This window comes from Lonchura striata, chromosome 18 (assembly GCF_050655825.1).
Source record: "Lonchura striata isolate lonStrDom1 chromosome 18, ASM5065582v1, whole genome shotgun sequence".
NCBI lineage: Eukaryota > Metazoa > Chordata > Aves > Passeriformes > Estrildidae > Lonchura > Lonchura striata.
The window spans coordinates 1,869,417-1,895,108 of record NC_140720.1 but is presented as its reverse complement, the minus strand read 5'-3'; the positions used below and the strand labels follow the sequence as shown (position 1 = coordinate 1,895,108).

The 25,692-nt window shown below is 58.0% G+C and overlaps 1 protein-coding gene across 1 annotated transcript; it reads right to left on the bottom strand.

Moving 5' to 3' along the window:
* On the bottom strand, positions 1 to 5,282 carry ENPP7 (ectonucleotide pyrophosphatase/phosphodiesterase 7). Its single transcript, XM_085556563.1, has 5 exons — positions 4,885 to 5,282; positions 3,519 to 3,664; positions 2,111 to 2,731; positions 1,322 to 1,580; positions 1 to 205 (listed from the first exon to the last, which is right to left on the bottom strand). Exons 1-5 carry the CDS (start codon positions 5,171 to 5,173, stop codon positions 117 to 119), a joined length of 1,404 nt encoding a protein of 467 aa, XP_085412689.1. The 5' UTR covers positions 5,174 to 5,282; the 3' UTR covers positions 1 to 116.
* Between the last annotated feature and the right edge of the window lie 20,410 nt (positions 5,283 to 25,692).

Genomic DNA, 25,692 nt, shown 5'->3' with positions numbered 1-25,692 from the left:
GTTTCGGGGGCTCCACACACAGAGGAAACCCGGGGAGACCACGCCCAAACGGGGCACGCGTTTGCCCGGGTGTTTGGCCCTTTCTGGGGGTCCTTGGGGTCGGTTACCTGCTGGCGTTAGAAAACTCCTCCCCAGCACCCCAGGAGCACAGCGAGTCCCAGCGGCAGCGGCAGCTTCTCGGCGGGATGGAGAGAAGGACCCGAACCTGCCGGGCCGAGAGGGGCGTGAACGGCAGCCCGGCCCCGGGCCGGCACCCAGCGGTGACCGTCACCTCCTGCCACCCACTCTGCTCCCTCTGCCCGGCCGGGAGCAGCTCGCCCCGGCGCCGGGGACACGGTGACTCCGCCCGGTTACCGAGCGCGGCGGGGTGGGGGGCACGGCCCGGTGCCGCGGAGCCGCCGGGCGGGGCGGGAGCGGCGGCGGCCGCCAGGTGTCGCTGTTCTCGCGGGAATCCCGGCGGAGCGGAGCGCTCCCGGTGCGCTCCCGGTGCGCTCCCGGTGCCGCTCCCGGTGTCCATTGCCACCCCCGGTGCGCTCCCGGTGCCCATTGCCACCCCCGGTGCGCTCCCGGTGCCGCTCCCGGTGTCCATTGCCACCCCCGGTGCGCTCCCGGTGCCACTCCCGGTGCCCGGTGCCGCTCCCGGTGTCCATTGCCGCTCTCGGTGCTGCCCCCGGTGCGCTCCCGGTGCCGCTCCCGGTACCCGGTGCTGCTCTCAGTGCCCGGTGCCGCTCCCGGTGCCGCCCCCGGTGCCCATTGCCGCCCCCGGTGCGCTCCCAGTGCCCGGTGCCGCTTCCGGTGCCGCTCCCGGTGCCCGGTGCTACTCCCGGTGCCCATTGCCGCCCCCAGTGCACTCCCGGTGCCGCTCCTGTTGCTCGGTGCCACTCCCGGTGCCCAGTGCCGCTCCCGGTGCCCATTGCCGCTCCCGGTGCCACTCCCAGTGCCCGGTGCCGCTCCCGGTGCCGCTCCCAGTGCCCAGTGCTGCTCCCAGTGCCCATTGCCACCCCTGGTGCCGCTCCCAGTGCCCATTGCCACCCCCAGCGCCGCTCCCGGTGCCCGGTGCTGCTCCCGGTGCCCATTGCCGCTACCAGTGTCACTCCCAGTACCCGGTGCCGCTCCTGGTGCCCGTTGCCACTCCTGGTGCTGCTCCCGGTGCCCATTGCCACCCCCGATGCCGCTCCCGGTGCCCGGTGCTGCTCCCAGTGCTGCTCCCAGTGCCTGGTGCCCATTGCCACTTCTGTTGCCTGTTCCTGTTCCTGGTGCCCACTGTCACCGCTGGTGCCCACTGCCACTCCCGGTGCCCCCCATGAGTCCCGCTGCTCACCATTGCTGTCATTGTCATCGTCACTGTCATTGTCCATGGGTTCCCTCAGCATGGGCTTGGTGACCTCCAGGGAGCCGTCGTGGGGCTCGGGGGTGATGCCCAGCAGCTCGCAGAGGAGGGCGTAGACATTGACGCTTTCAAAGGGCTCCACCACCAGCCCCTTCTTGAAGGCTGGTCCCGTGGCACGGAAGATGGTTTTCATGTTCGTGGCCTCGTTGTCAAAACCGTGTTCCCCTTTATTGAACTGCACCTTGTACCTCTGGAGGGGAGAGCAGAGGTGACCACCCCAGCCCTGCTGCCCCCCGCATGTGCATTCTGCAGCTCCGGGCTTTGAGGGTCTGGTCAGTTCCTTTCAGTTTGGGGAGTTGATCTGTTGGTGTTAAACTCTGCAGAAGCTGGAGGGGCCTCCAGACACCGCACTCAAGCAATTACATCCTGCAAGTTCCCTCCCTAAATCTTTGCACATCCAAATTTTGTTGTACTGAGGAGCTTCCAATGGGAAGCTGCCTGCTGGCCTTGATGCTGGGCCTTCCCTTAAGTCAGGCTGGGAGAGGATGCTGCAGTGGATATTCTGCACTCATGCAACTCTTACTCCAAGTTTTCTGGATACTTTCTCTTCTCAGCAGCAGAGAAGATCTTTACACAAAGAGCTGAAATTTATGTCTGTATGTACAGAGACCAATTAGTACAAAGGCCTAAAGCTGGGTGGGTGCTGGGGTGCTGTGGGAAGGGGAGGAGTGAGAGGCACATCCCAAAGAGCAGTAGGATATGCCTGAGCATACACCTTACCCCATGGATCACGTAGCCTGGATCACTGTACAACAAAAGTGGGGTGATCCGGGAATGGTTGGCGTAGTGGAACCTCTTTGGAAACTCTTCCTTCTTGTAAACGTGCAGTTTCGGGTGGGCGTTTTTCAGGACTGAGTACACATGCTCCAACTTCCCTTCTTTTGGCACCAGGAGTCCATTTGGTCCATAATCTAGGAGTTCGAAGTCGATGTCTTTGAATGTGAAGTTGCTGATGGTGCGGATGTGAATCTCGTCGGTGTTTAGGACGGTCTCCATGCCGTGGTCAGAGGTGATGATGAGGTTGAGCTTTGATTCCAGGCCACTTTCCCGGATACGCTGCCTCAAGTAACCGACGGTTCTGTCCACCTGCTTGATCATGTTTTTCCTCTGTGTGGATTCAGGGCCAAACTTGTGTCCTGAGGAGTCTGGCTCCCCAAAGTAGAGCGTGATGAAGTCGAGGTTGTCCACTGTGAACCATTCCATGACAGTGTCAATGCTCTGCCTCCAGTTGGTTTCGTTGCTGTAGTTGAACAATGCGGGTTCCACCAACTTCTTGTACACTTCTTCCCCTCGGTATTTCGCTTTGGTTCCAGGGAAGTGGATGGAGCCTGTCTTCAAGCCCTGTGAGTGGAGGCATTCCATAAACTCACCTGAACTCTCTCAGCAGCATCCTTCCATCTGTCAGTGCAGCCACCTCCTAACACGATTAGTTCATTCAGTCCCCAATGTCTGCCTCTGCCTCTAATGAGGTTTTCTTGCTCATTGCCAATTAAAAGTGATTAATTGAAAGCACTGCCTTTGCACCTGGTTCTTCACTGAGTTTTAACACCACTTAAAACTTTGGAACCGGTGACCCATTTGCACTTTGCATGGGCCCTCTGGTTCTTGACCATCATGACATTAAGGTGTGTTTAATTGAAGTCAGAAGAGCCAATTTGACAGGTAAATGTGGGCAAAGGTGTTGGGCTGGGTTTCATGTCCTGCCTCAAAGCCAGATTCAAAGCCTGCTGGGCTTGCTGCAGTTCCCAGGGGGGTGGCCCCTACTGCTGCCACCACGCAGCTGCCCTGGATGTGCCCCGGGCTGTGTGGGGCTCCCAGGCTCAGGATGTTCCCTGAGGAGCTGGCTGAGGCTTCTTTAAACAGGAACAGGATAACCTGCTTTATTAATGTCTTAATAAAGCTGAAATGCATCCATTATTTTTTGCTATTTTTAGTAGAATGATCATAATTATTCCTGCCAGAGTCTGGGGATTTCAGTTTTTTGCTGGTCTAATTAGCCTGACGTTCATAGGGAGGCTGGGCTCTCACGGCCACTAGGGATTGTGGCTTGCCTGTAGCTTTTCCTGGGGGGTGGCAGGTTGGATGGGTCTGTGCAGGGTCTGTGTGTGTGAGGAGGGGCCACACTTGCCTGTCTCTGGGCAGTGATCCAGATGGGGAGGCTGCCGTTGTCCCACCAGCTGCTTATGCCTTGTGTGGTGTAGTAGGGCAGTTTCACGCCCGTGTTGGTGTCGAACCACATGTTATGGATCACCCCGTGGTTCTCCAGGTACCGCCCTGGGGGAGAGACGAGAGGAGGGGTGAGCCAGGCTTTGCTGGGGGGTTTCACCCCCACACTGGGTGTAGAGCTGGCTTTGGGCAGAGGGAACTTTGGCCTCCCCTTCCTATTCTTGCACTCTACCAAGTGGGGTCCCGGGGCAGGGAGGGAGATGCTGGGGGAGTGCTGCTTCCCGTGTGGCTTTGGTGATGTCTGGTGGGTCACCAGCCAGGCACTGGCACCACCTGCAGTTGTTGCTGCCCTCTGGGCATGGGCAGGTTCCTGTTATCCTGTGTTTATCTAATCACATGGTGTTTCACTTTTGCTGTTGTTCGCAGTCTGTGAGGTCAGTGAGCAGAAGTTTCCATTAGAAGGGAGAGATGCACTTTGACTCTTACATTTTGTGCTATTTTTATTATTCTGGTCCCGAAGACTGCGCAGTCCCTTCTGCACGAGATCCCCATCCTCCCTCATATTGACACTGCCTCCCTGCTTTTGCCCATCAGCAGATTTCATTAGCATGCTCCACTCTTTTATACCAAGGTTATTAATTAAAATCTTAAATAAGATTGGCTCCAAAATCGATTCTTCAGGAATTCCCCTGGTGCCCTCCCTCCAGCTTGACAATCTCCTCTCAGCATCCACTCTGTCCTCTTCCCGTAGCCTCTCACTTCCCCACATTACAGATTTTGTACTAATCTTCATCTTCTCCATCTTAACTAATGATTTCCCATGTGGCACTGTATCAAATGCACTACTGAAGTCCAGAAAGATTAAATTTAGAGCCTATCCCTTGTTTAAAAAATAATTTATCTTATCAAAAGAGGCTATCGAGTTGGTCTGGTGTTATTTACCTTTGATAAATACAGATTCAATTCATGGAATCCCAGAACGGTTTGAGTTTGGAGGGACCTTAAAAACCGTCCCATTCCACCTCTCTGCCACGGGCAGGGACACCTTTAACCACACCAGGCTGACTCCAAGCCCTGTCCAGCCTGGCCTTGGACGTTTCCAGGGATGGGGAAATCTGTGCCTCACCACCCTCACAGGGAAGAATTTCTTTGTATCTAGTTTAAATGTACCATTTCTGCATCTCCTGCCTTGTCTGCTCCAAAGCTCTGTGTGCTGCCGGGTCTGGGTGGTTTGGATGCCTCGTGCTCTCGTGTCCTTCACCGGCCCATAAAGCCTCAAGGCTGCCCTTGCCCAGCCCCCGCGCGGCTCCCGTGGCCGGGGCACTCACCGGTCAGCAGCGTGAAGTGGCAGGGGCTGGTGAGGGTGATGAAGGCAGGAGTCATGTGCTTGGCCTTCACCCCGTCCGCAGCCATGGCGTCCAGGTTGGGGGTGTCCACGTCCTGGTCGTAGTTCCACCGAAAGCCGTCGAAGGACACCAGGAGGAGTTTGCTGCGGTTGGGCGCCTGCTGCAGGGGGATGCATCTTCCTAAGGACAGGGCAGCAAGGAGGAGCCCCAGTGGCAGGAGCATCTTCATGCCCTTGAACTGGAATAGCCCGGGTGCCCTGAGAGCTCCCATTAATACGTGCAGGATGGGACTAAGTTCGGTCCTTATCTAATCTTGCAGTTGCTGATCGGGTGTGTGGCTTCAGCCAGCATTTGCTATCAGGACAAGTGTCTCTTGTTTGTCTTGCTGCAATAGATTATCTTAAAGCTCCTTCTGGGTCAAATGCCAAATCTGCATCTTCCCTCAGCGGTGGTGGTGCTGTTTTGGTGTGTGTGAACGGGGAGCTTGCTGCTGTGGTGGGAGGCTGGGAACCTGCCTCCACAGCCCCCTGTCCCTCTCAGCCCACCGTGGCGTCCTGTCCCCACTCCTGGCTCTCGGTGCCCTGCTCTGTGGTCAGAGTTCAGCCTCAGAAGGCAGCTCACGCCCCAGGACTGCTTGTCTGCCTTGAGATGGAGGCTCAGGGAGGGGCTTGGATTCACCCGCGGTTTTCCAGTGTGGCTTTGTTGAGCTGCTCGCTGGAAAAGGAGGCTCTTCCTTGGATCCTGACCATGCATCAACCCCCAGAGATGCTCCTGAGGGTGAGCACAGCTCTGAGTCCCCGTGTCCCACTGCACTCTGCTGCTCTCCACGGGTGACCCTCAACGTACAGTGCTGAGCTTCACTGTATCAGCATCCCATTGTATCTTATCAATGATGCAATGGGATCTGCTGGTTTATGGCTTCTTTGGGTTTAATCATTGCTGAGGACTTGTTTCTCAGAAAAACTGAGTTTAAGGCTTTTGTAGAGTTACGTAACATAAGTTGCATTGGTTCCCTGGGCTCTGAACTCACAACCTCGATGTCTTTGCTGCTCTTCCTCTGCTCAGGTTGCAGATTTATTCCTTGGTGCTTTGCTTCCTAACTGCCTGCCACCCTCTCCTCACCAAGCAGAGCTGTCTCCACCTGGTTTTCCCAGCCCTGTCTGGGGTTGTTCTTTGATGTTTCTCCCCAAGACTGGGCTGGGTAGATGAGTTCTAGGCACATGGGTTTGTTCTTCCTGGATGGAATGACAGCCTCTTCGTAGTCCTGAGCATCTCAAGTATTCCCATCTGGACTGATTTGTCAGGGGCATTGGTGTTCAGTGTGGCTGTTTCCCTGGTGTGACATGGGATAAGCTTGCAAGGACACTGTGAGAGGTCCGAGGGTTCCCACCAGGAACCTCTGGGCTGACACCAGCTGGGAGTGCAGCCTTAGGCATTTTCAGGCAGTGGAAATGCTGGGTGGATCCTGCCCTGAGCCCCCAGCCCTGAGATCTGAGCCCTGAGCCAACGCTCCTGCTCAGGGGGGGCATGGAGTGGGTGCTGGGCTAACAGCACCCAGCACTTTGTCTGCCACCCCACGCTCTACTCCCTCAGCTCAGTGTGCCTCTCTGCCAGCCCAGCACTTTCCTCTGCCAGTCCAGCTCTCTCCTCTCTCAGCCCAACGCTGATATTTACTCAAGGAACTATTTTTTATCTGCATGTGTTGCCCTGAGTTCAAGATTGTCCTTCAGTGAGGACAGAGCGTCCTGGCAGCACCGAGGTTGTAGAGGGCTCATAATAAAGGTGTTATCGCTTGCCAGGTGATAGGACTTTGCCTAAATATTTGGCTTGCTCTTCTGAGGTGGGTCACCAAGTCCCTGTGCTGCTGCTAACAGCGTAGGGAAGGTCCTGATACCATATCGTGTTCATCGGCTCCTCCGGGAGGGAAGAGATGAGTGAGAAGGAAGTACTGCGCCAATCTCTGAGGGATATCTGATGTCAGGAGTGTTTCAAGGCACATTTTGATATTGGTATCTGAGGAGCACAAGGCACAGATAAAGAACATCACCTTTGGCCACCCTGCCTTGGGACACTGCAAGCTCCAGTTGATTTTGCACTAACAACGCCCCAGACGCTGGTTCCTGTGCAGATGTGCCCAAGGGGTTGTGGCTGCTCTGGGCCCACCATGTCCTGCTCAGCATCCTCAGCTTCGTGCTGGTGGCTGCATCCTGCATCCTTGGAAACACTGCTGAGAACAGGCAGGGAGCTCCAAGCTGTCAGCCCTGTCCTTGCAAAGGCCTACTGGGGCTGACACTGTCCATCCTGCACTCGTGCACCAGTTAGCTCTGTGAAGATTGATGAAAGGGCTAAAAACAGAGAACATGATCCCAGAGAAATCTCCTGCCAGTTGAACTGTCCTGCTTGGTGTCCCAGCCTGTTTCCAGCCTTTGGAAGAAGTGATGTGCTGAGCACCCCATGGGCAAACCTGCAGCTCCCTATGGCACGTGGATGCATGGGCAGTGCTGGGGCAAGCGGCTGCTGAGCACCAAGGGCTGGATAAGCTAAGGATCAGTGTTACTGAAATCTCTGTTACAGCCTAATGCTGCCCCATGAGCAGAGCCAGGGATGCTGCAGCTGTGGAGGTCTGGGGTGACTGTGGGGGAGGTGAGTGGAGCTTTGGGGATGGGATGCACCTGGGCAGGTGCGTGGCGTGATGGGTGTGCACCAAGGAGCAGGGCAGCACTGCCGGGGTGTTGGATGGAACCGGGAGCAGCCCTGGACTTGGCCTGAGGCCTGAAGCAGATGGAGGGAGGAAGGTCCTCCAGCCAAGCTGCCTGGAAGGGCTGGAAAAGAGGAAGGAGGTGGGAAAAGAAGCTTTGAGTGCTCTGGGGGGGCTCTTTGGGCAGGAGCTGGCTGCTGATACCAGCAGGCAGGAGCTTGCCTCTTACCCCTGAGCTGCTGCCTTGGTGCCCGCGGGAGCCGATGTGGGAGCTGTGGGGTGTCCCGGCAGTTCCGGCCGCGGAGCTGGACTCACTCTCCAGCGTGGGGATGACTGAAGAGACCCCCGAAATGACCCCTTTGCCTCAGGCCCTGCAGTGAAGGGTCGGGTAGCGCCCGCGGGGCCGCAGCACTCGGCGAGGAACCTGCTACGGGCCGGGGCCGTGGAGCCGCTGCGGGGGCCCGGGAGAGACCCCGGGAGAGACCCCGGGAACACCCCGGGAACACCCCGGGAGAGACCCCGGGAGAGACCCCGGGAGAGATCCCGGGAACACCCCGGGAGAGACTCCGGGAGAGACCCCGGGAGAGACCCTGGGAGAGATCCCGGGAACACCCCGGGAGCGACCCCGGGAGAGACCCCGGGAGAGACCCCGGGAGAGACCCCGGGAACACCCCGGGAGAGACTCCGGGAGAGACCCCGGGAGAGACCCTGGGAGAGATCCCGGGAACACCCCGGGAGCGACCCCGGGAGCGACCCCGGGAACACCCCGGGAGCGACCCCGGGAGAGACCCCGGGAGAGACCCCGGGAGAGATCCCGGGAGAGATCCCGGGAGAGACCCCGGGAGAGACCCCGGGAGAGATCCCGGGAGAGATCCCGGGAGCGACCCCGGGAGAGACCCCGGGAGCGACCCCGGGAGAGATCCCGGGAGCGACCCCGGGAGAGACCCCCGAGCCCCCCGCGCGGCCGGGCCGCGCCGACAGGGGGCGCTGCGCGGCCGCGGCACGGGCGGCAGAGGCCGGAGGGTCCCGGGAGCGGCGGAGCGGGGATGGAGCGGGGATGGATCCGGGATGGAGCGGGGATGGATCCGGGATGGAGCGGGGATGGATCCGGGATGGAGCGGGGATGGATCCGGGATGGAGCGGGGATGGAGCGGGGATGGATCCGGGATGGAGCGGGGATGGAGCGGGGATGGAACGGGAATGGAGCGGGGATGGATCCGGGATGGAGCGGGGATGGAGCTGGGATGGAGTGGGGATGGAGCAGGGATGGATCCGGGATGGAGCAGGGATGGAGCGGGGATGGAGCTGGGATGGAGCGGGGATGGATCCGGGATGGAGCGGGGATGGATCCGGGATGGAGCGGGGATGGAGCTGGGATGGAGTGGGGATGGAGCAGGGATGGATCCGGGATGGAGCGGGGATGGAGCGGGGATGGAGCTGGGATGGAGCAGGGATGGATCCGGGATGGAGCGGGGATGGAACGGGAATGGAGAGGGAATGGATCCGGGATGGAGCGGGGATGGAGAGGGAATGGAGAAGGAATGGAGTGGGAATGGAGCGGGGATGGATCCCGGATGGAGCGGGGATAGAGCCGGGATGCAGCCCGTGTCCAGAGCAACAGGAGGGCCGGGAAGACCTCTCGAGATCAGGGGTGAGATTTCACCCCACTGGGAGAAGAGCACCCACCCCGGTAGGGATCTCGGGGCACAGCTGCTTTCCTTCCCCTCCTCGAGCACTGCCCCGGGCTGGGACGCTCTGAGTCAGCTCTGCTCCCATACCTGCTCTGCCCTCCCCGAGGACTCTCATGCTGTTCCTCCCTACTGGCTCGGGGTGATGGGGCTGTGGCCATCAAGCTTCGGCGAGTGTGGGAAGGGAGTAGCAGGGGTCAGCACTGAGGGCAACAGCCTCGGAGCAGGGCACTGGTTCACACTGGGTCGGGTTGGCTGGAGGAGCGGGGATCTGATGGAGCCGGGGAGGGCTGAGTGGCTGGCAGCATTGTCAGAACCCCAGAGCTTGTGCCCACTTGCTGTCTGCCTTTCCTAGCACTAAATTTGCTCATGGGTTGAAAATCGAGAGTCCCTCTTGAGGAAGCCCCGAGCGGGGACTCAGCCGGGTGGCTCCAGCCGGGGGGACACTGGGGCACCGCTCAAAGCTGGGCAAGCCCTGACTCAGCAGCAGCTCTGCTTACCTGGGCTGGTGCAGCCCCTTCTCGGGAGGGTGAGCTGTTCCACGCTGAGAGTGGAGAGCTCCTCCCATGCTGGGCTCCTTGGGGAGTGATCTGGCCAGCACTCAAGGTAAGGAGACAAAAGGATGAGAGCCGGGAGGAAGACTCTGTGTCTTGCTCTCTGCAGCCAGTGACGCCCCTGGGTGATGGTGAGGGGCTCTGGTCCCATTCCCTGCTCACTGCTACTGAATACTCGTGGTGTTTGCAGGGCTCAGTCTGGGCTCCTCATTCTGCTCCTTGGAGGGGTCTGAGCCCCGTGGAGCAGATTTGGGTCAGCCTTGTGGCTGCAGCCTGGCTCTGCTCTCCACCTGGGACCCTTCCTCTGCAGCTTGGTTAATCCCGGCATCGACCGCTCCATCTGGGCCTGTGGCTCTTGCTCAGCTTTCCTAGCTAATGGCTGTGTCTGCCTCCCATTGATCCTCAGCTGCAGAGCTCATTGATTAAGTACATTTCTTATTACACTTAATGGTATTTTACTCCTCTCTGTGCCTCTCTCGTGCCAGCTGCTCACCCTGTGCCTGCCAGGTGGAGAATTCCTCTGCCCAGAGAAACCCTCCTCCATTCTGGCCCTGCTCTCCTCCCCCAGCCACCACTCTGGCTGCCCTTTCTCCTGCTCTCCCTGCCTGCCTCTTCCTCCTGGGCCAGGGCAGTGCCTCTGCCTGTCCTCTGCCCGTTCTTTGCTCCCTGCTCCCTGCTCCCATGCAGGGCTGATTTTCTCCCAGTGGTTCCCGCGAGTGGCACAGCCCTGCCAGGGTGAGAGGCACTGCCCAAGGCACTGTGTTCTTCCCTCCCTGACACCTCCACGCTCACCACATGCTCTTTGCTCCGTGCCTCACCTCCTTTCAACTCTCTTGCATGCATCATTCAAAAGCCATAACATTATTTGGCATAAAATATTTACTTAACTGAGCTTTTTGCAAATATTCCCCTCCATTATTTTTCTTCCTTTTGGGAGCAGACACTGCTTCTCCTGTGCTCTCAAATGGCTTCTCTTAAATAATACAACAAGAACGTATGAACACCCAGTAGCCTTTTCCTTTCTTCTGAAATACCCATAAATGTAACAGTGTCACAGATCCATTAGGGCCACCCCCAGACTGTGCTCAGGAACAGCCAGCAGCCCTCCCTGCCTGCAGAATCACCTCACTCTGGGTGTGGGACAGGCAGGGAGAGAGCAGAAATGCAGGAGAAGGTCTGACACGATGCAGAGTATTAATATTAATTGAAGAATGTTCTTTTCAGAAGGGACGGGTGAAGCTTGGCAGAGAGAGCGCAGGAATGAGCATTCCCAGTCTGGTCCCCACAGGATGCTGGGACAAATGCTTGAAACAGAATTCCCTCCTGCAGGGAATTGGCTGGTTCTGGAGAGGCCAGCCTGGGACACGGGGTGCCCAGAGACATGTCCTCTTGTGGGCAGCAGGATGGGCAGCTCCTAAAGAAGGGGATGTGGAATTGTAGGAGCCCCCTGGAGCCGTGCCATCTGGAGAGGCTCAGCAGGTCACTGCTGTCCTGGGCAAAGGCTTGTGCTATGCTTGGGCTTTTGCTTCTGTTTTCTTATGACAAGGAGGAGCGATTTTGAGCTGAAAGAGCAGGTTTGGGTTAGGTGTTGGACAAAACTTCCCTGTAAAGGTGGTGAGGCTGCTGGGGGGCAGGAGCTGGGAGGCAGGGATGGAGTCCGGGAGCTCTGACCTGCAGCCAGGACCAGGCTGAGCACACACAGCGCTGCTGCTCCCTCGTTCCCTGTCCCGCGGACCTGGCTCTGCGCATCCCCGGCTCTGCCTGGGGCTGGGCTGGCCGCGGAGCCCGCTCACGCCGGCTTGGGACCTGCCTCTGTGTCCCAGCCCCGTTTCCGCGTTCCACGTTCGAGCCGAGCAAACAGCCTTTCCCCCGTCCTGCCGGCAAATCCCCGCTCCTGCGGAGCCGGGAATCGATTTCCCTCCGCGGCGCTCCCGGCCATGCCCGTGCTGACACTCGCCTGCCCGCGCTCCCGTCAGCGCCTGCGACAGCCAGATCCTGAAATTATTGATAAACACTCATCGGGGCTGGAGCCTGGGAAATTGCCAGCAGCCCCAGCGGGTTTCTCTCTTGCCAGCATCATTTTTCTTGATGACAGCATGTTCCGAACTTTGGCAGGGAGGGGACACGGCTTCCTGGTAACTTTTTTTTTTGTTGTTGTTGTTTTATGCATTGGTAGTTGTAAAAGATTCCTGCAAAGAGTGGAGTGGAGACGCTGGGGAGCAAATGCCTGTGATAATCTCTGTCCTCCACCCAGCCCCACGGAGGGCTGCGCTGGGCTGGATTCTGCTCAGAGCTCTGCTCTCACAAGTCAGCCCTGCTCCTCCATCCCACTCAGTGCCTCTCCAGGCTCAGGAGTTCTTCATTCCAACCTCAAGGACCCCTGTTTCTTCCTTAGGTCCTCTGCTCCTGCAGGCTGTTACCCTGCGCCGTGGCATCCCCGTGGGCAGGGACATCAGGCCGGCTGGTGTGGGCAGGAGCAGGACATCCCTGTGCAGAGCCACGACAGTCCTCATCACCATGCAGCCTGACTGCTCTGCCAGAGGGCAAAACCCGCCTCTCACCGCTCCCTGAGCTGGCCCGATCCCGATCCCGATCCTGCCCAGCTCCCTGGAACTGTGCCGGGGTGGTGTTAGTGCTCTCCCAGCTCACACAGAACTCACGGTGTGTGTGGCACCTTGGGGTCTCTGGCTGGGGCTCGTTCTGGAGCTCGGAGCGTTTTTTCTCTCTGCGAGCTCTGCTAATTAATGGGAGGTTGTGGATCAGGAGCAGAGGGAAGTGCCCTGTGGTTCTGGCACTAGGAATAATTGAGCCATTTTCACCTATGGCCAATTTAGTTCTGTCCACATCTTGATTTTTCTCTTAATCGCTTGGAGATGCTGTTGGAGCAGTTGGATTCACAGCCATGTCCAGAGCTTTTCAGTAATCGCCTGGATTTTGTACTCTCTTCCTAACTGGTTGCTGGTTTCTTCTTGGTTTGTGCTTCAGCTGCTCCGGGGCGGAGCTGGTTTTAGCCCGGCTGTGTTTGCCCCGGTGCCGATGTTGCCCAGCCCCGGTGGCTGCAGCGCCGGGCAGTGCCGGGGCGGCTCCGGCCGAGCGGCCGATCCGCGGCTGCCTCGGGAGCGCGTCCCGGCGCAGCCCGGCGCTCCGAGCGGCGCAGCGCTGCGGGAATTCGGGAGCCCAGGGCTCCGAACGGCAGCGGCTCCCGGGAGGTGGCTCCGGGGATACCTGCTGTCCCCCTCGGCAAGGCCGTGCCAGGGCCGTGCCAGTGCTGTGCCAGTGCCGTGCCAGGGCCGTTCCAGGGCCATGCCAGTGCTGTGCCAGGGCTGTGCCAGGGCCGTGCCAGTGCCGTGCCAGGGCCGTGCCAGTGCTGTGCCAGGGCTGTGCCAGGGCCGTGCCAGGGCCGTTCCAGGGCCATGCCAGTGCTGTGCCAGGGCTGTGCCAGGGCCGTGCCAGTGCCGTGCCAGGGCCGTGCCAGTGCCGTGCCAGGGCCGTTCCAGGGCCGTGCCAGGGCCGTGCTAGTGCTGTGCCAGGGCTGTGCCAGTGCTGTGCCAGGACCGTGCCAGTGCTGTACCAGTGACCATGCCAGTGGCCGGCCAGGCTGCGGAAGTGAAGATGTTCATGGCAAGCTGAAAGGTGATTTATCAGTGCTGGTCCCCAGAGGCTCAGGGCCTGTCAGGCACCAAAAAATCCCATCCATCACAGTGGGGGGGGTGAGCTGCTCTTTTTTTTTTTTTTTTTTTTTTTTTTTTTTTTTGTGTGTGTGTGTTTTTTGGCTGTTTTATTTCTCTGTGAGTGCTGGAGCTGTGTGAAAGGCAGCCCTGGGCATGGGGGCTGGGGAGACCTAGGGATGGATGGTGCCTCGCTCCTTCCTGTGCCTTATTGAAATCTCTCTCCTCTGTTGTGCTTTTTGGGGGCTGCAGCCTGTGTGAGGTCTCCAGACTGTGCACAAAGGAGGGGTCAGCCGTGCCCCCCAGCTTCTCCCAGTGTCCCCCATTTGTCCTCGTCTCTCTGCACATGTGTATGTACATCTGTGTGCACATCTGATTGTTTGCTTCTTCATAACATTTTCTTTTCCCAGTGTTTATGGGCCATGGGATTGGGAGTGAAGCATCTACTTAATTGCTGTCAGGCAAGGAGACGGGTTATAAAGTTGCCAAGGGAGAAAATAGCTCACTCTGGGGTAGATGCAGGGGAGCAGGGCTGATGAGAAGAGGAGGGGGCGGAAGGCTGGGGGTGGAGGAGATGAGGAGAGAGAAAGAAAAGGAAGGAATCAGCAGGCAGTGAAGGAGCTGCTCAGGAAAGGAGCTGCTGGGGAGGAGGAGAAAGGGCAGACAGAGGTGTACTAGGCAAGAGTCAGCTCCCCTTGGGGAGCCTCCTGTGGCCCCCAGGATGGTGGCATTTGCCTTCTTGTGTCATGAGTGTGGCTCCTACAGAGGGAAAATAGGAAGAAGGAAGCCCTCCCTGTCCTCCCCATCCTCCCCGCTGCCAGAGCCTCCTGCCTGCTGCCGCTCCAGTTCCAGGTTCTTTGCTTGCAGCCCTCTTCATCTGCATCTCTTTCTTGTTTGCTTCATTATCTCCCAGTCTAACCCTGCACCATGTCATCCTCATTGCACGGCTCCTCCCTCTCCCTGGTTGCCACATTACTCCAGCAAGGACTCCCTTTCCCATCTTTTAGTCTCAGCGCCGCACATAAAAGCGCTCTGATGGCCATGGCGTGATAGCAAAGACAGAACTTAATTTCACAGCATTTTCATATAATACTCCATAAAACTGAACAAATTTGCTGGAGTCCAAATCCATCTCATTATGCAGAGTCATTGGAAGGGAGCTTTTCCATTCGGGCCCTCAGCGCTCGGTGAGGGGATGGTACAGAAGAAAGGAAAAATAATTAATTAGGTGCTGCTCTGGATCAAAGATACTGCATTGCAAGGCACATTAAATAAATGCCTGCCTCATGAATAAAAGCTGCACCAAGCCCTGTTTGCCTGGCCCCACACAGAAAATATTCAGAGAAGCTGAAGTTGTGTGTGGGGAGATCTTTGGCCTGAGTCAGTGCCCCAGGAGGAGGAGATGGAGCAGGGCAGGAAAGGGGAGATGGATCTGGGCATGGAGGGGATGGATCACGGAGTGCTCAGCCAGCCAGGGCAGCGGGAAGCCCTGAGGAAGCACGAAGTGTGGCTTTATTCCTTGGCATTCCCCGGGGCTGGTGTGGGAAGCAGCGGCCGGAGCTCCCTGCCCTGATCGATGGCACTGCTGCTTCCGTGGGGAGGGGAGGGGAGGGGAGGGGAGGAGAGGAGAGGAGAGGAGAGGAGAGGAGAGGAGAGGAGAGGAGAGGAGAGGAGAGGAGAGGAGAGGAGAGGAGAGGAGAGGAGAGGAGAGGAGAGGAGAGGAGAGGAGAGGAGAGGAGAGGAGAGGAGAGGAGAGGAGAGGAGAGGAGAGGAGAGGGCTTGCTTCACTTCACACTATTAATTAATCTCCGAGCCAATGAGGATTCTCTCATCTGGTCTTTACTTAATCCATAACCCAGAAATCCTCAAATTATGTCATTTGTTCAATACAGTTGAAATTAATTACTCTGGGAAATAGGCAACAAGTTGCATTTCTGATGTTCTCTATCACGTAATCAGATCTACAGCGAGCTCGGTGCAGCCGCAGTGGCAGCAGTGGGATCTCCTGCAGCCGGCGGGAGGGCTGAGCAGCATCAGCTGTAATCCTGCCACCGGGAGCCGGGGGCTGGGGAGGCTCTGGGATCGTCGGGGATGCAGAGCCTGGGCAGTGACGGAGGTGCCGAGGAGCCCCACCTCAGCCCCCTGCTCCTTCCCTTTCTATTGCCTCTTACTGGGGTGTCAGGCACAGCTTTCAGGGCTTCCTGGGGCACCCAGGGGGAAGGACTCCCCTGCAGCCCTGCCCACTTCCCTGGGGCTCTGTGCCTGCAGGATGTGTGCCCACACCCCTGACTTCGGGGCTCGAGGAGCAGGTCCTCATCAGGACGGGTCAGAAGAGCTGGGCACAGACTTGCAGCCATTTACTCATTGCTGCAGTCATTGTGGGGATGTGCTGCTTGGGGCTCAGCACAGCCAGGGATCCTGCGGGGAGCACTAAAGGTGGTTCCCAAAGGTGTTAGAGCCACACTCGCAGTGCAGGGCTGCTCCTTCCCCTCGGTGCTCTGCTGTGCCCGTGGCCAGAGGCTCCGAGCATCCCACGGCACATCCCAGAAGGGCTCCAATAACAGGATGAGTCCCTGGGCAGGGCTGCCTCCACGGGGGGACCCCTCACCCCCTCTCCCTGCTCAGCTGTGGGGTTCTGGGGATCCCTGACCCCTTCCTGGGGGGGAAAGCTTTACTCTAAGTGGTTAAGGCAGGTACTAGCTCACACACAACTAACACAGAAAGAGCTGTTGTAACAAAAAAATGCATAGTAGTTGTTTGCTAAAATGGCTGTAATGAATTGAAAAATATGACAAGCTGATCCAGGCAGCTATTGGGAGGTGTCAGGGCCCTCAGCCCAGCTCTGCAGTTCACTTGGGTCACCCAACACGGTGGAATCCTTTCAGAAGAGAGAAAAACCAAGTTTCTCTCTGTGCTATCAATTTAAATAAATTACCTATTACATTAGCTGCACTTAAAGCAAAGCAAGAAATCAATCCCTTGCCTCGGCTGCTCTAAAATCCTTGGTTTGCACCACGAAAGCTGTAATTGTCCGAGGTCCCCGTGCCAGGCGTGTCTGCGGCGAGGGGCTGTGTGTGTGGGGCAGTGCTGGGGCACGGCCCCGCTGTCCCCAGCGCTGCTGCCCTGGCCCTGGCAGTGCAGGTGCCCCGAGGTACCGGGTAAGTGGCAGCCCCTGCCAGGCTGACAGCGGTGCAGAGGCTGGGCTGCCTGCCGGGATCTCCCCACGCCGCCCTGGGCACTGGCACCGCGGGGCGCCCGAGCCCCAGGGCAGCTGCGTGGGTTGATCCTGGATCCCACCAGGCCCAGCTTGCTTCTCTGAGAGGGTGAGCAGAGGCAGAGCCCTGCCCAGCGGGCAGAGGGGGATGGAGGTGGGGAAGGGGACAAGGGGCAGGGATGGATGCAGGAAGCAGCAGGAGGCAGAGATGCAGGCAGGGATGGATGTAAGGAGCAGGGATGTGTGCAGGGACCCCTGTGGGAGCTGGGCGAGGCAGGATCCCAGAAGGCAGGGCAGATTTCAGGAGCAGCCTTTCAGACATGGCCGCTTCCTTTGTTTTCTTCCTGCTGAAACTGCTGCTTTGTGCAAAGCCGCTCGAGCTCCTCAGATAAAGTAGCATCCAGGGGATTGTTTTCCTCTACATTTTGTGCAGTTGCATAAGAGGGAAGAACAGAGGAGCCCAAGGAGCAGATTGCTTTGTAGAAGCATGAAACAGCCGCAGCCGGAGCCGCTGCCCCTCCAGCTGCTGGAGCCCAGCGCCTGCAGCTGGATGAGGCTGCAGGGCAGGAGCTGGTGGAGCTGGCTCCTTGGGTCAGCCTGGGCAGGACAGGGAGACCAGAGGCTCTTCCCAGCGTGCCTGGACATCTCCGGGCCGTTCGCGGTGTCCCGGTGTGCGGCAGCGCCTGCAGACAGCCCAGGCCGGGCCCTTCTGCCAGAGCAGGTGCTGCCCGCGCTGCTGGGCTCTGCCTCCGCCGGGGCCGGGAGGCTGCTGCGCAGGGAGACCCAAGGGAGCTCCGGTGTAGGAGCTCTGGGGGCTTCCAGCGGGGGCCATTCCCAGCACGAGGAGGAGGAGCAGGAGGAAGGTGTCGGTATCCACTCAGCTGCCACCCCCCGGCCCGACCCCATTGATCGTACCGATGCCAGCGTGGGGAGATGTGTGAGGCGATCGATGTCCCTCAGCCCTGCCAGCGGGGGCACGGCCTGAGGGTTTGGTTTAACCCTTCTCGCACCCCAGTGCGGGTCCCTGCACCCCCGGGGCTCAGGGGCTCCTGCCCTGGTCCCACTGGCCAGGCTGGGCTGCGGATGCCTGGCTCCTGAACCGCACCTTTCCCCGCTGAGCCCGGCCCGGCCCGTCCTGCCCGGCCTCTGCCTTCGGGTGACCTCCGGGGGGATTTTCCTGTGCCTGAGCAGGGGGAGAGATGCCGATGCGCCTCTCATGCAGCACCTCCGAGCCGCGGCCTCCCCGGCCCTTCCCAGGTGGGTCCAGCCCGGTGCGGGCTTGGCTCAACAGCCCAGCATTCCTGCTTCACCTTCCCGTGAAAGTCCCGAGCGGAGAGCGCAGCTGGAAATGAGCCGGGACAGGATGAAAGACCCGGCGAGGCTCAGACTTGCAGGAGGCAAAGCCACTTGGAAAAGAGGGAGGAGGGAGGGAGGGAAGGGGCTGCAGAGCTGCCGGGGATGCTGGGGAGAGGAGCCGGCAGGGAGGAGGGAGCTGTGGAGCGCCGGGGGAGCGTGGCTGGGAGTGCTTTCATAACCGTCAGCCAGAGATTTTCTGAGGCATAAGCGATGGAGGTAAATAGGATTATCTCACAGAAGGGACCAGTGAAATAATAAACATCTCATCCAGCACGGCCCGGTGAATGAGCGGGGTGCGGGGAGCAGCCCGGGCCGAGCGGGAGCGGCACCGCGGGGCCCGTTCGGGGCACGGGGCTGGACACGAGCCCTCGGTGTGCGGCTTCGCTGCCTTTGCGGACCTGGCCCGGCTCTCCGGCTCCTGTAAGTGCGGAGCCGCGTCCGCGCCGGGCCGAGTGCCGTGAGGGCTGTTTTGGGGTGACAGGAGCCGATGTCCTGTGAGGGCTCGCTGGGGTGGTGCTCTCAGCCTGCAGGAGCAGCGGGTCCCAGGCTCGCACCGGGGTGTGCCTGCGGGCAGAGCCGCGGGTCCCCAGCCCGGATCCGTCCAGGGGAGGGAGCCGAGAGGGCTGTGCCGTGCCCTGGCACTCCGTTCCTCGGTCCCAGTGCCCGGGGGGTGCCCGGCCCCGCTGGGCAGAGCCCTGCACATCGTGTGGCAGTGGCAGTTCTGTGGGGAGGGGGAGTGCAGTGCTGGGAGCCCCTCCAGCGGGCAGGGGACAGCAGCCGGGGTGTGACCGGGAGTGCTGGCAGGGCCTGAGGGGTGTCCCCACAGACAGGGGATGCAGTGCTGGGCCCAGGGGCTTCTGCCTTCCACAGGGATCTCCTCGGGACACTGCAGCACTGAAGGCACAAAAGTCTCCCTTGACTCAGTTACAGTGACAGTCTCAGTCTCCTCGGGCTGGGAGAGGCTCTTTAGCTATATTAACAATCTGAGATCTGATGAGAAAGATGAAATAGCTCAGTCTCCTCCCCACCGCTCACTTGAGATTCTGACAGAATTGCTACAATTAGAAAAATTCACCTCGAAGCTTCATCTGTGAAGGACCAAACCACAAGGAAACATTTGGCCCAGAGGGGAAGCAGAGGAGGAATTTCAGCTGCCTCTCATCTTTCATCATTTGCCTTCTCCGGCTCCTATCTTGGCAGCCCCAGTATTTTGCTTTGTCTTCTTCAGGTGACTAATCATTAGACTAATTAGTTGCTAATCAATGTTTAATTAAAATGTAGTGGTTAATTAGTGGAGGTGGTACCGCAGGTTGACTCTGAAGAGTGATGGAAATATTTTTAAGGGCAGTTCCCAGGGAGCTGGTCCCTCGGCTCAGGGGTGCTCCAGGCTCCCCTCCCCTGGGAGCTGCAGGTGTAACACACCTGTAACATTGCCTGGGACCACCTCCTGCTGTGGACGACTCTGGAGCATCCCTGACACTTTCCCATGTAGCAGCTGGGGATGGAGGTGCCTGAGCAGCTCTGGGCAGGGCGGGATGTGGAGGATGTCACTGGGGTGGAATGGGAAGCAGCCAAAGCAGGATCCCAGTGCTCTGCCCGGGGCTGCGAGCCTCTTGCTTTGAGAGCTGTGTGGGCATTTGGGATGCTGCTGAGTGTCTGCCCAAAATCCCAGTGCAGGGGTGTAGCTCCTGCTCTCCTGCTCAGCCTCTGCCTGTTCCCATAAATCCCTCGGATCGCTGAGGCCGCGGTGGGGGGAGGCAGAGGCTTCATGACATGCAGAGCCAGAGCTTCCCCACGCTGAAGCCGTTGCAGAGTGCGGTTCCATGTTCCACCAGCGGTGGTATGTAGGTCAGCCAGGTGCGCTGCCTCCAGGTGCCGCCTCCATTCAGCCCCTGGTGGGGAGCCTGCTCGTTAACTCGGCAGCTCTTCCCCCCCCCGTGCCCGCCCGGGGCAGGGGCTGCTCACAGTCTGGGGCTTTGTGCCAGCTGGGGGTACCTTGTTCAAGGCTCTGAGCCCCTCACAGCTCCATAGGGTGGGCACCTGAGGGAGGGGCAGGGACCCCCAGGATGGCCATGCACGAGCTGTGTCCCCTGCTGGGTGCTGAGCGGTGGGGACAGGCGCTTGGCGGGTGCTGTGCTTATGCCAGTGCCACCATTTACATTCTCCCTTCTACTTACATCCCTTATTGCACTTCACTCGTCATTTTATGGCTCATTTTAATGTCTTGAGAGCAGACCCACAGCATAACAAAGTCTGATGCTGCAGAGGGTCCTGTGGCAGACGTGGTGTCTCCATCTGGCTGGAGACACTGGTGCACAGCAAATGTGCCTCTGTCTGGGTCAGCAGTGGGGTGTCTGTCACCCGGAGAGGAGCAGGGATATGTTTTTGGGGAAAAACATTCTCATTTTCCCCCTGCTAGTTAGAGGAGGATGCTAACAGTGGCCCAGGGGTTGGGTGGTTCAGGTGGTGACAATGCAAGGAACAAGCTATGTTTAGAAATAATTGCTTTGTCTTTCACAGAGGTATTAGTGCCTCCATGCTGGCAGCTACAGGAATTAGCTGGAAGTTTTGGTGACACAAATACAGAAGCAAAATTATTGCTACTTATCATTGCTTCTGTGTGTGTGAGGGCGGAGAGAGGGAAACAGGGAAGCTGAGGGGCTGGAGCTGGGGGTCTCCAGCACAAGGCTGGCATGTCCTTGGGGGAGCCCAGCCCTGGTGGCTCTTGGTCCACCAAAAAGATGTTGGTTTTATGGCAAGGGTGTGTGACCTGCACTGGGGAATGGCACACCCTGCAGCCGCTGTGGGAGAGCTCAGTGCTGGGATCCCTGTGCAGCGCAGATCCAGGTGAGCAGCACCACGGGCATGCACAGCCAAGGTGAAGGTTCCCTGTGGTAAAATTCTGCTCTCCCTGGATCCTGCTGTGCCCAATCTGGGCTCCTCTTTCGATGGAGGAGCAAAGGGGGGGGCTCAGAAGCAGCACCATTTTGGCTGTTCACATGGCACTGGTGGCAGTGCCAGGTCACCAGCCGAGGGCCCCACGGGACGTGGGCGCTCAGAGGAGGAGCAGTGTCATAACCCTGGCCTGGTTCAGGCGCTCCGTGCTCCTTCTCCTTCTCCTTCTCCTTTCTTCTTCTGCTTCTTCTCCTGCTTCTGCTTCTTCTGCTTCTGCTTCTTCTGCTTCTTCTGCTTCTTCTCTCTCCCCCGCCCAGGGCTGCTGCTGTCTTTTATATGGTACATTACGTGTTACATGGTTACAGTTTTTCCCAATGCCTATTACCTATAAAATGGTGCTTTTCTATCTTTTATATGGTACATTACATGTTACATGTTTACAGTTTTTCCCCAATGCCTATTACCTATATTAAATGGTGCTTTTCCAGTCTAAACCAATCTGTGAGTGCCAACATCACCAAGAACATGGAGGTGAGGAAGAAGAAAGATGAGGAACAGGACCGGCCTACATTCCTCCATCTTAAAACCTCTGGCCCCCATGTACAAAGTAAAAACCTCCCTGCACAGGTGTTAAAACCCCCTTGTACAATACTAAAAAATTCTTCCCTCTACTTTGTGACTACTTCTACTCTATAATATCTAAACTTTTGTGACTCCTTGTTCCACCTTCAAAGTTGGTAACTCATTCCATGGCTCAAACCCAAAATCACAGCTGTTTCCAGCTGCCTGCCAGGGTCTCAAATGCCTCCAACCAAATGTCTGAGGGACATTTTGAGTTCCAACAAAGCAGCAGCTCAGTGTGGAAGCACCGGTGGATGGTAATGGGAGGATCCTCCCTCAGAGGAGGCAGCAGAGCCCCTCGGGAGGCTGCTCTCCCTGGGTGGCAGAGCTGCTGCTCCGTCGGGAGCACCCGTGGCTCTCCACTGTTTGTTTCTGCCTGGCTCTGGGAGCGGGGTTCCTGCTGGCAGTCTCCTGCCCCATCCCCGCCTGTCCCTGGTGGCCCACTGCCTCCCAAAAGTAAAGTTGAGTGCTTGGAAGGAACAGATCTCTGATGAAACAGGGCCGTTCATGCTTTCAGATACTAAATTCCATGCAGAATATTAAATAATTTCCTCTTCAGTGATCCCAGTAAATTTAATTAGCTCTTGTTCCCCCAATAGAGTTGTGGCTGCCATTGTGACGTGTGGATGAGGGTTGGAGTGATGGGGAATGCCCGCTGCCTTCTGGGCCTTTCCAGTTCTGTCCCCAGCATCACCTCCCTGCTCCTCCTTTGGAGCAAGATCCCTGCTCCAGCTGCTGATGTGGGGAGCAGGGAGCTGTGTGTGGAAGCCCCTTTCTCCCTGCTCTGCCTGGAGGGAGCAGGGGCTAGGAAGGAACCTGGGGGAAAATCAGGGGTATTTTGGGTGGTTGTCCAGGGCCTCTTCTGTAGCTAGAGAGCTGGGTCCAGGAGGGAAGGTGGGAGTCACACAAGTAGTTTGCCTTCAGGAGACGTGTTTGCTGTGGTGATTTTGGTGCTGCTGGTTTTTTTGGTTTTTTTCTGTGTATGTCATGTTTGGTTTGTTTATACAAGTTTTAGAACATCAGAGCAAAGAGGAAAAAAAAAATCTCTTTGCAATGGAAGCAGCTAATAGTGGGTTATAAATGTGTCTCTGGCACGGTTCATTAGCTGCCATGACATATTGAGGGCTGGGAGCGGTGTGATACCAGCAAATCAATTCCAAATTTCATCTGAGAAGGAATGTGGGGAGGCCAGATCATGCAACATGTTACCAAACATTCCTTCCCAGCCGGAATGGAGCTGCTCCTCTCTCCGGGTGCTGCTCCTGCTGGGCTGCAGCGCAGAATGCAAAATAAATAAATAACCAAGGATCTAATTTACTGATGATTAATTTGCATAATTAGTGCTGCGTCAAATCACTTCGCCGAGGTGCAAGGCACACTTTGCTGAGGTGTTTGCATGGACATCTTCTCAGGTTTCCCCAACCTTGCCTTATTTCACATTAACAATCTCCTGAAGATGTCACACTGGTGTTGGTGGGATTTCACAGGGTCAAGGGGGATGTGAGAGCTGGGGGTCTGCAGGGCCCTGCCAGCCTTCTCATGCCCTATCCTGGTGCTGGAGCAGTGCCCTGCCCTGGAAATCTGTGTGGCAGTGGGTGGCTGTAGTCCTGGAGCCAGGGATGAGCTCAGCCCAAGCTCTGCTGTGGGCACAGAGCTGCTGGCTCTGGCTGATGCCAGCTCCCTGGAGAGGGGCAGTGAGGTGGCTGCTGAACCCCAGCCATTCCGTATCCCCTGCTGCTCCCTTGATGCTCCAGGGATGCTTTGGGAAGGGGCTCAGGGTGGGCATCAGGGATGAGGCTTTGGCTGGGGGATCAGCGCAGTGATGGGGCCCGAGGCGGTGCCTGGGAGGGGGCAGCGATCCGAGTGCTGGGCAGCACCCGCTGCCACGTGTCCCTCACTTTTCCAAGGGCTTTGCCTCTTTGCAGGGTGATTTCTGTCCCTGAGTGTGGCTGATGCCACAGCCCCCAGCTCTTGGCACCAGGGCAATCCCAGCACGGGACCAGCAGCACTTCCCCCACGCTTCTGCTCTCAGCAGGGACCTGGGGTGCAAGCACTGGGCTGGCTCTGGGCTCCTTTCCTCCCTGGAGCAGGGGAAGCAGCTGTGGAATGCCAGCAGGTGAGGTGTCCATCGATGCCATAAATCCATGGAATGCTCTAAAGCATTCCATGCGGGCAGCCCCAGTCACATCCCTGCTCCTGCTCCCTGTAATGGATATCAGATTGTTCTCCCAATCTTGGCATTGTTTCAATAATTGACTGATGCAGCGCAATGTTCACTGATTTAATAAGTTTGTTAGTGTAATAGAGGCTCAGGATTTCGCCGTTAATGTGCAGTGACAATTGCATTGTAGATTTGCTCATTATGTTACATAACTTAGCTATAAAATCTATCAGAAATTATATTTTAAAAAGCATTATTACAGAACCCATCAGCATGGCTCTCCCGACTCCTCCCACGGTGCTTTGCAGTCTGAGTGTGTCTGTTCAGTGCCTCGCTGGGATTGCACGTTCCGCTGTGGGTTTTTTGGGTCAGGGCATCTGACACTTGCCAAAAAAACAACCCCAGGTCTTGCTATGTCATCCCACCTTCTCCACTGCAGCCAAGGGTGGTGCAGGTACCTGCTGTTCTGGCAGCTCTCTGGGGAGAGCTCCAGCTGGCACCGTAGCCCCGGCCCTCTGGTGGGACAGGCACTGGCAGGTGAAGCTCTTGGCAGGTCTGGGCTCAAGCTGCCGGGGCTGTGTCAGAGCTGAACATCTCCCTTTTCTGGGCAGAGTCGGGAGGAGGGGTGGAACATCCTTTGGGCACCTCAAAGTGGAGGATCCCTGAGAGCCATGGGGGAGGATATGGGGGCTGTTGTCTCATTGTCTCTTCCTGGTACTGAGTGGCCTCTGTTGCCTTGTGGAAGAGATTCCAGGACTGGCTGCCTGGCAGTGCCCTGGTTGGGGCACGATGCTCAGCCCTGGGGAATGTGGGGATCCCTAGAACTGGGGCTGTGGGGCTCCACATTCCAGCAGCTGCGTTCAGGGAAAAACCCAGTTGGAGCCACACTGGGTCTTGTCATCTCTGTACTCCAGCCATAGCTCTGAGGAAAACCACATCTTCCTTAAAGATAAAACAAATCCCAGCAGCAGTAATTTAAACAACTCTGACTGCCTCCAAATGAAAGCCCTGATCGCAAATAGGCTGTGAAATCGGCTAAGAAAAAAGGAAAAACATATTTTTCCCAGAGTAATACTTGTTCCCGTGTTTCACAAACAGCCTTGCAGGGGTTTGTTGCCTTGTGCTGTTTCCAAGGGCTGCTCTTCCCTCCGCTGCCGCTCCGTGCATCCTCAGCCATTATCCCCGCCTGCTCCTCCTCCTGCTCTCCCACGGCCGGGGAGGACACTCCTGCACTTGGCCTCCTGGAGATCCTCGGGCAGGTTCCCCCGGAGGGTTCCTCCCCGGGTGGTTCCCGCCGGGGTCCCGGTGCCGGTGCCCGGGCCTGTTCCGTTCCGGCGGTCGCTCCGCAGTGCCGGCACCCGAGCGCGCTCGGCGCGCCCCTCCCGCCTGCCGGGCTGCGCCTCCCAAGTGGGAACCGGGCTGCGATTCCAGGGGTGGATGGGTGTCAGTCAGCCGGGAGGCTCGGGATGAGGGGAAGGTTTTGCAGAGCTGAGCTCTCCCGCATTCCCAGCTCCTCGTTCTCCAAATCTGCTGCCTAAAGCATCTTCGACCTCAGTGAAGCGTGAGGAAGCGGCACAGCAGGGCAGAGCCGAGAGCGGGCCCGGCTGCCTTTGTCGGGAGAACAAGGGCTGCCGCGGCCCCGAGGGCTAAAAATACACCCGTAGATCATCCGGAATAGATGTGGGGATGGGTGAGGCGCAGCCCGTGTGTTCATGGTCCTCACTCACGTGGTGGCTCCTCATAACCCTGGTGGTTTTCTCCAGAGTGGTCTTCAGAGCCCTCGGGAGGGAAGGGGAGCTGTGAGGGGAGGGGGAGCAGTGCCTGGTTTGGGAGGCTGCGGGTGGGCTCTGCAGGAGCCTGAGAAAGTCTCAGAGATGGCCCAGTGCTAAAGTGATAGGAGATAACTTCCTGCTCAAGCAGGCTATAGATATTCCA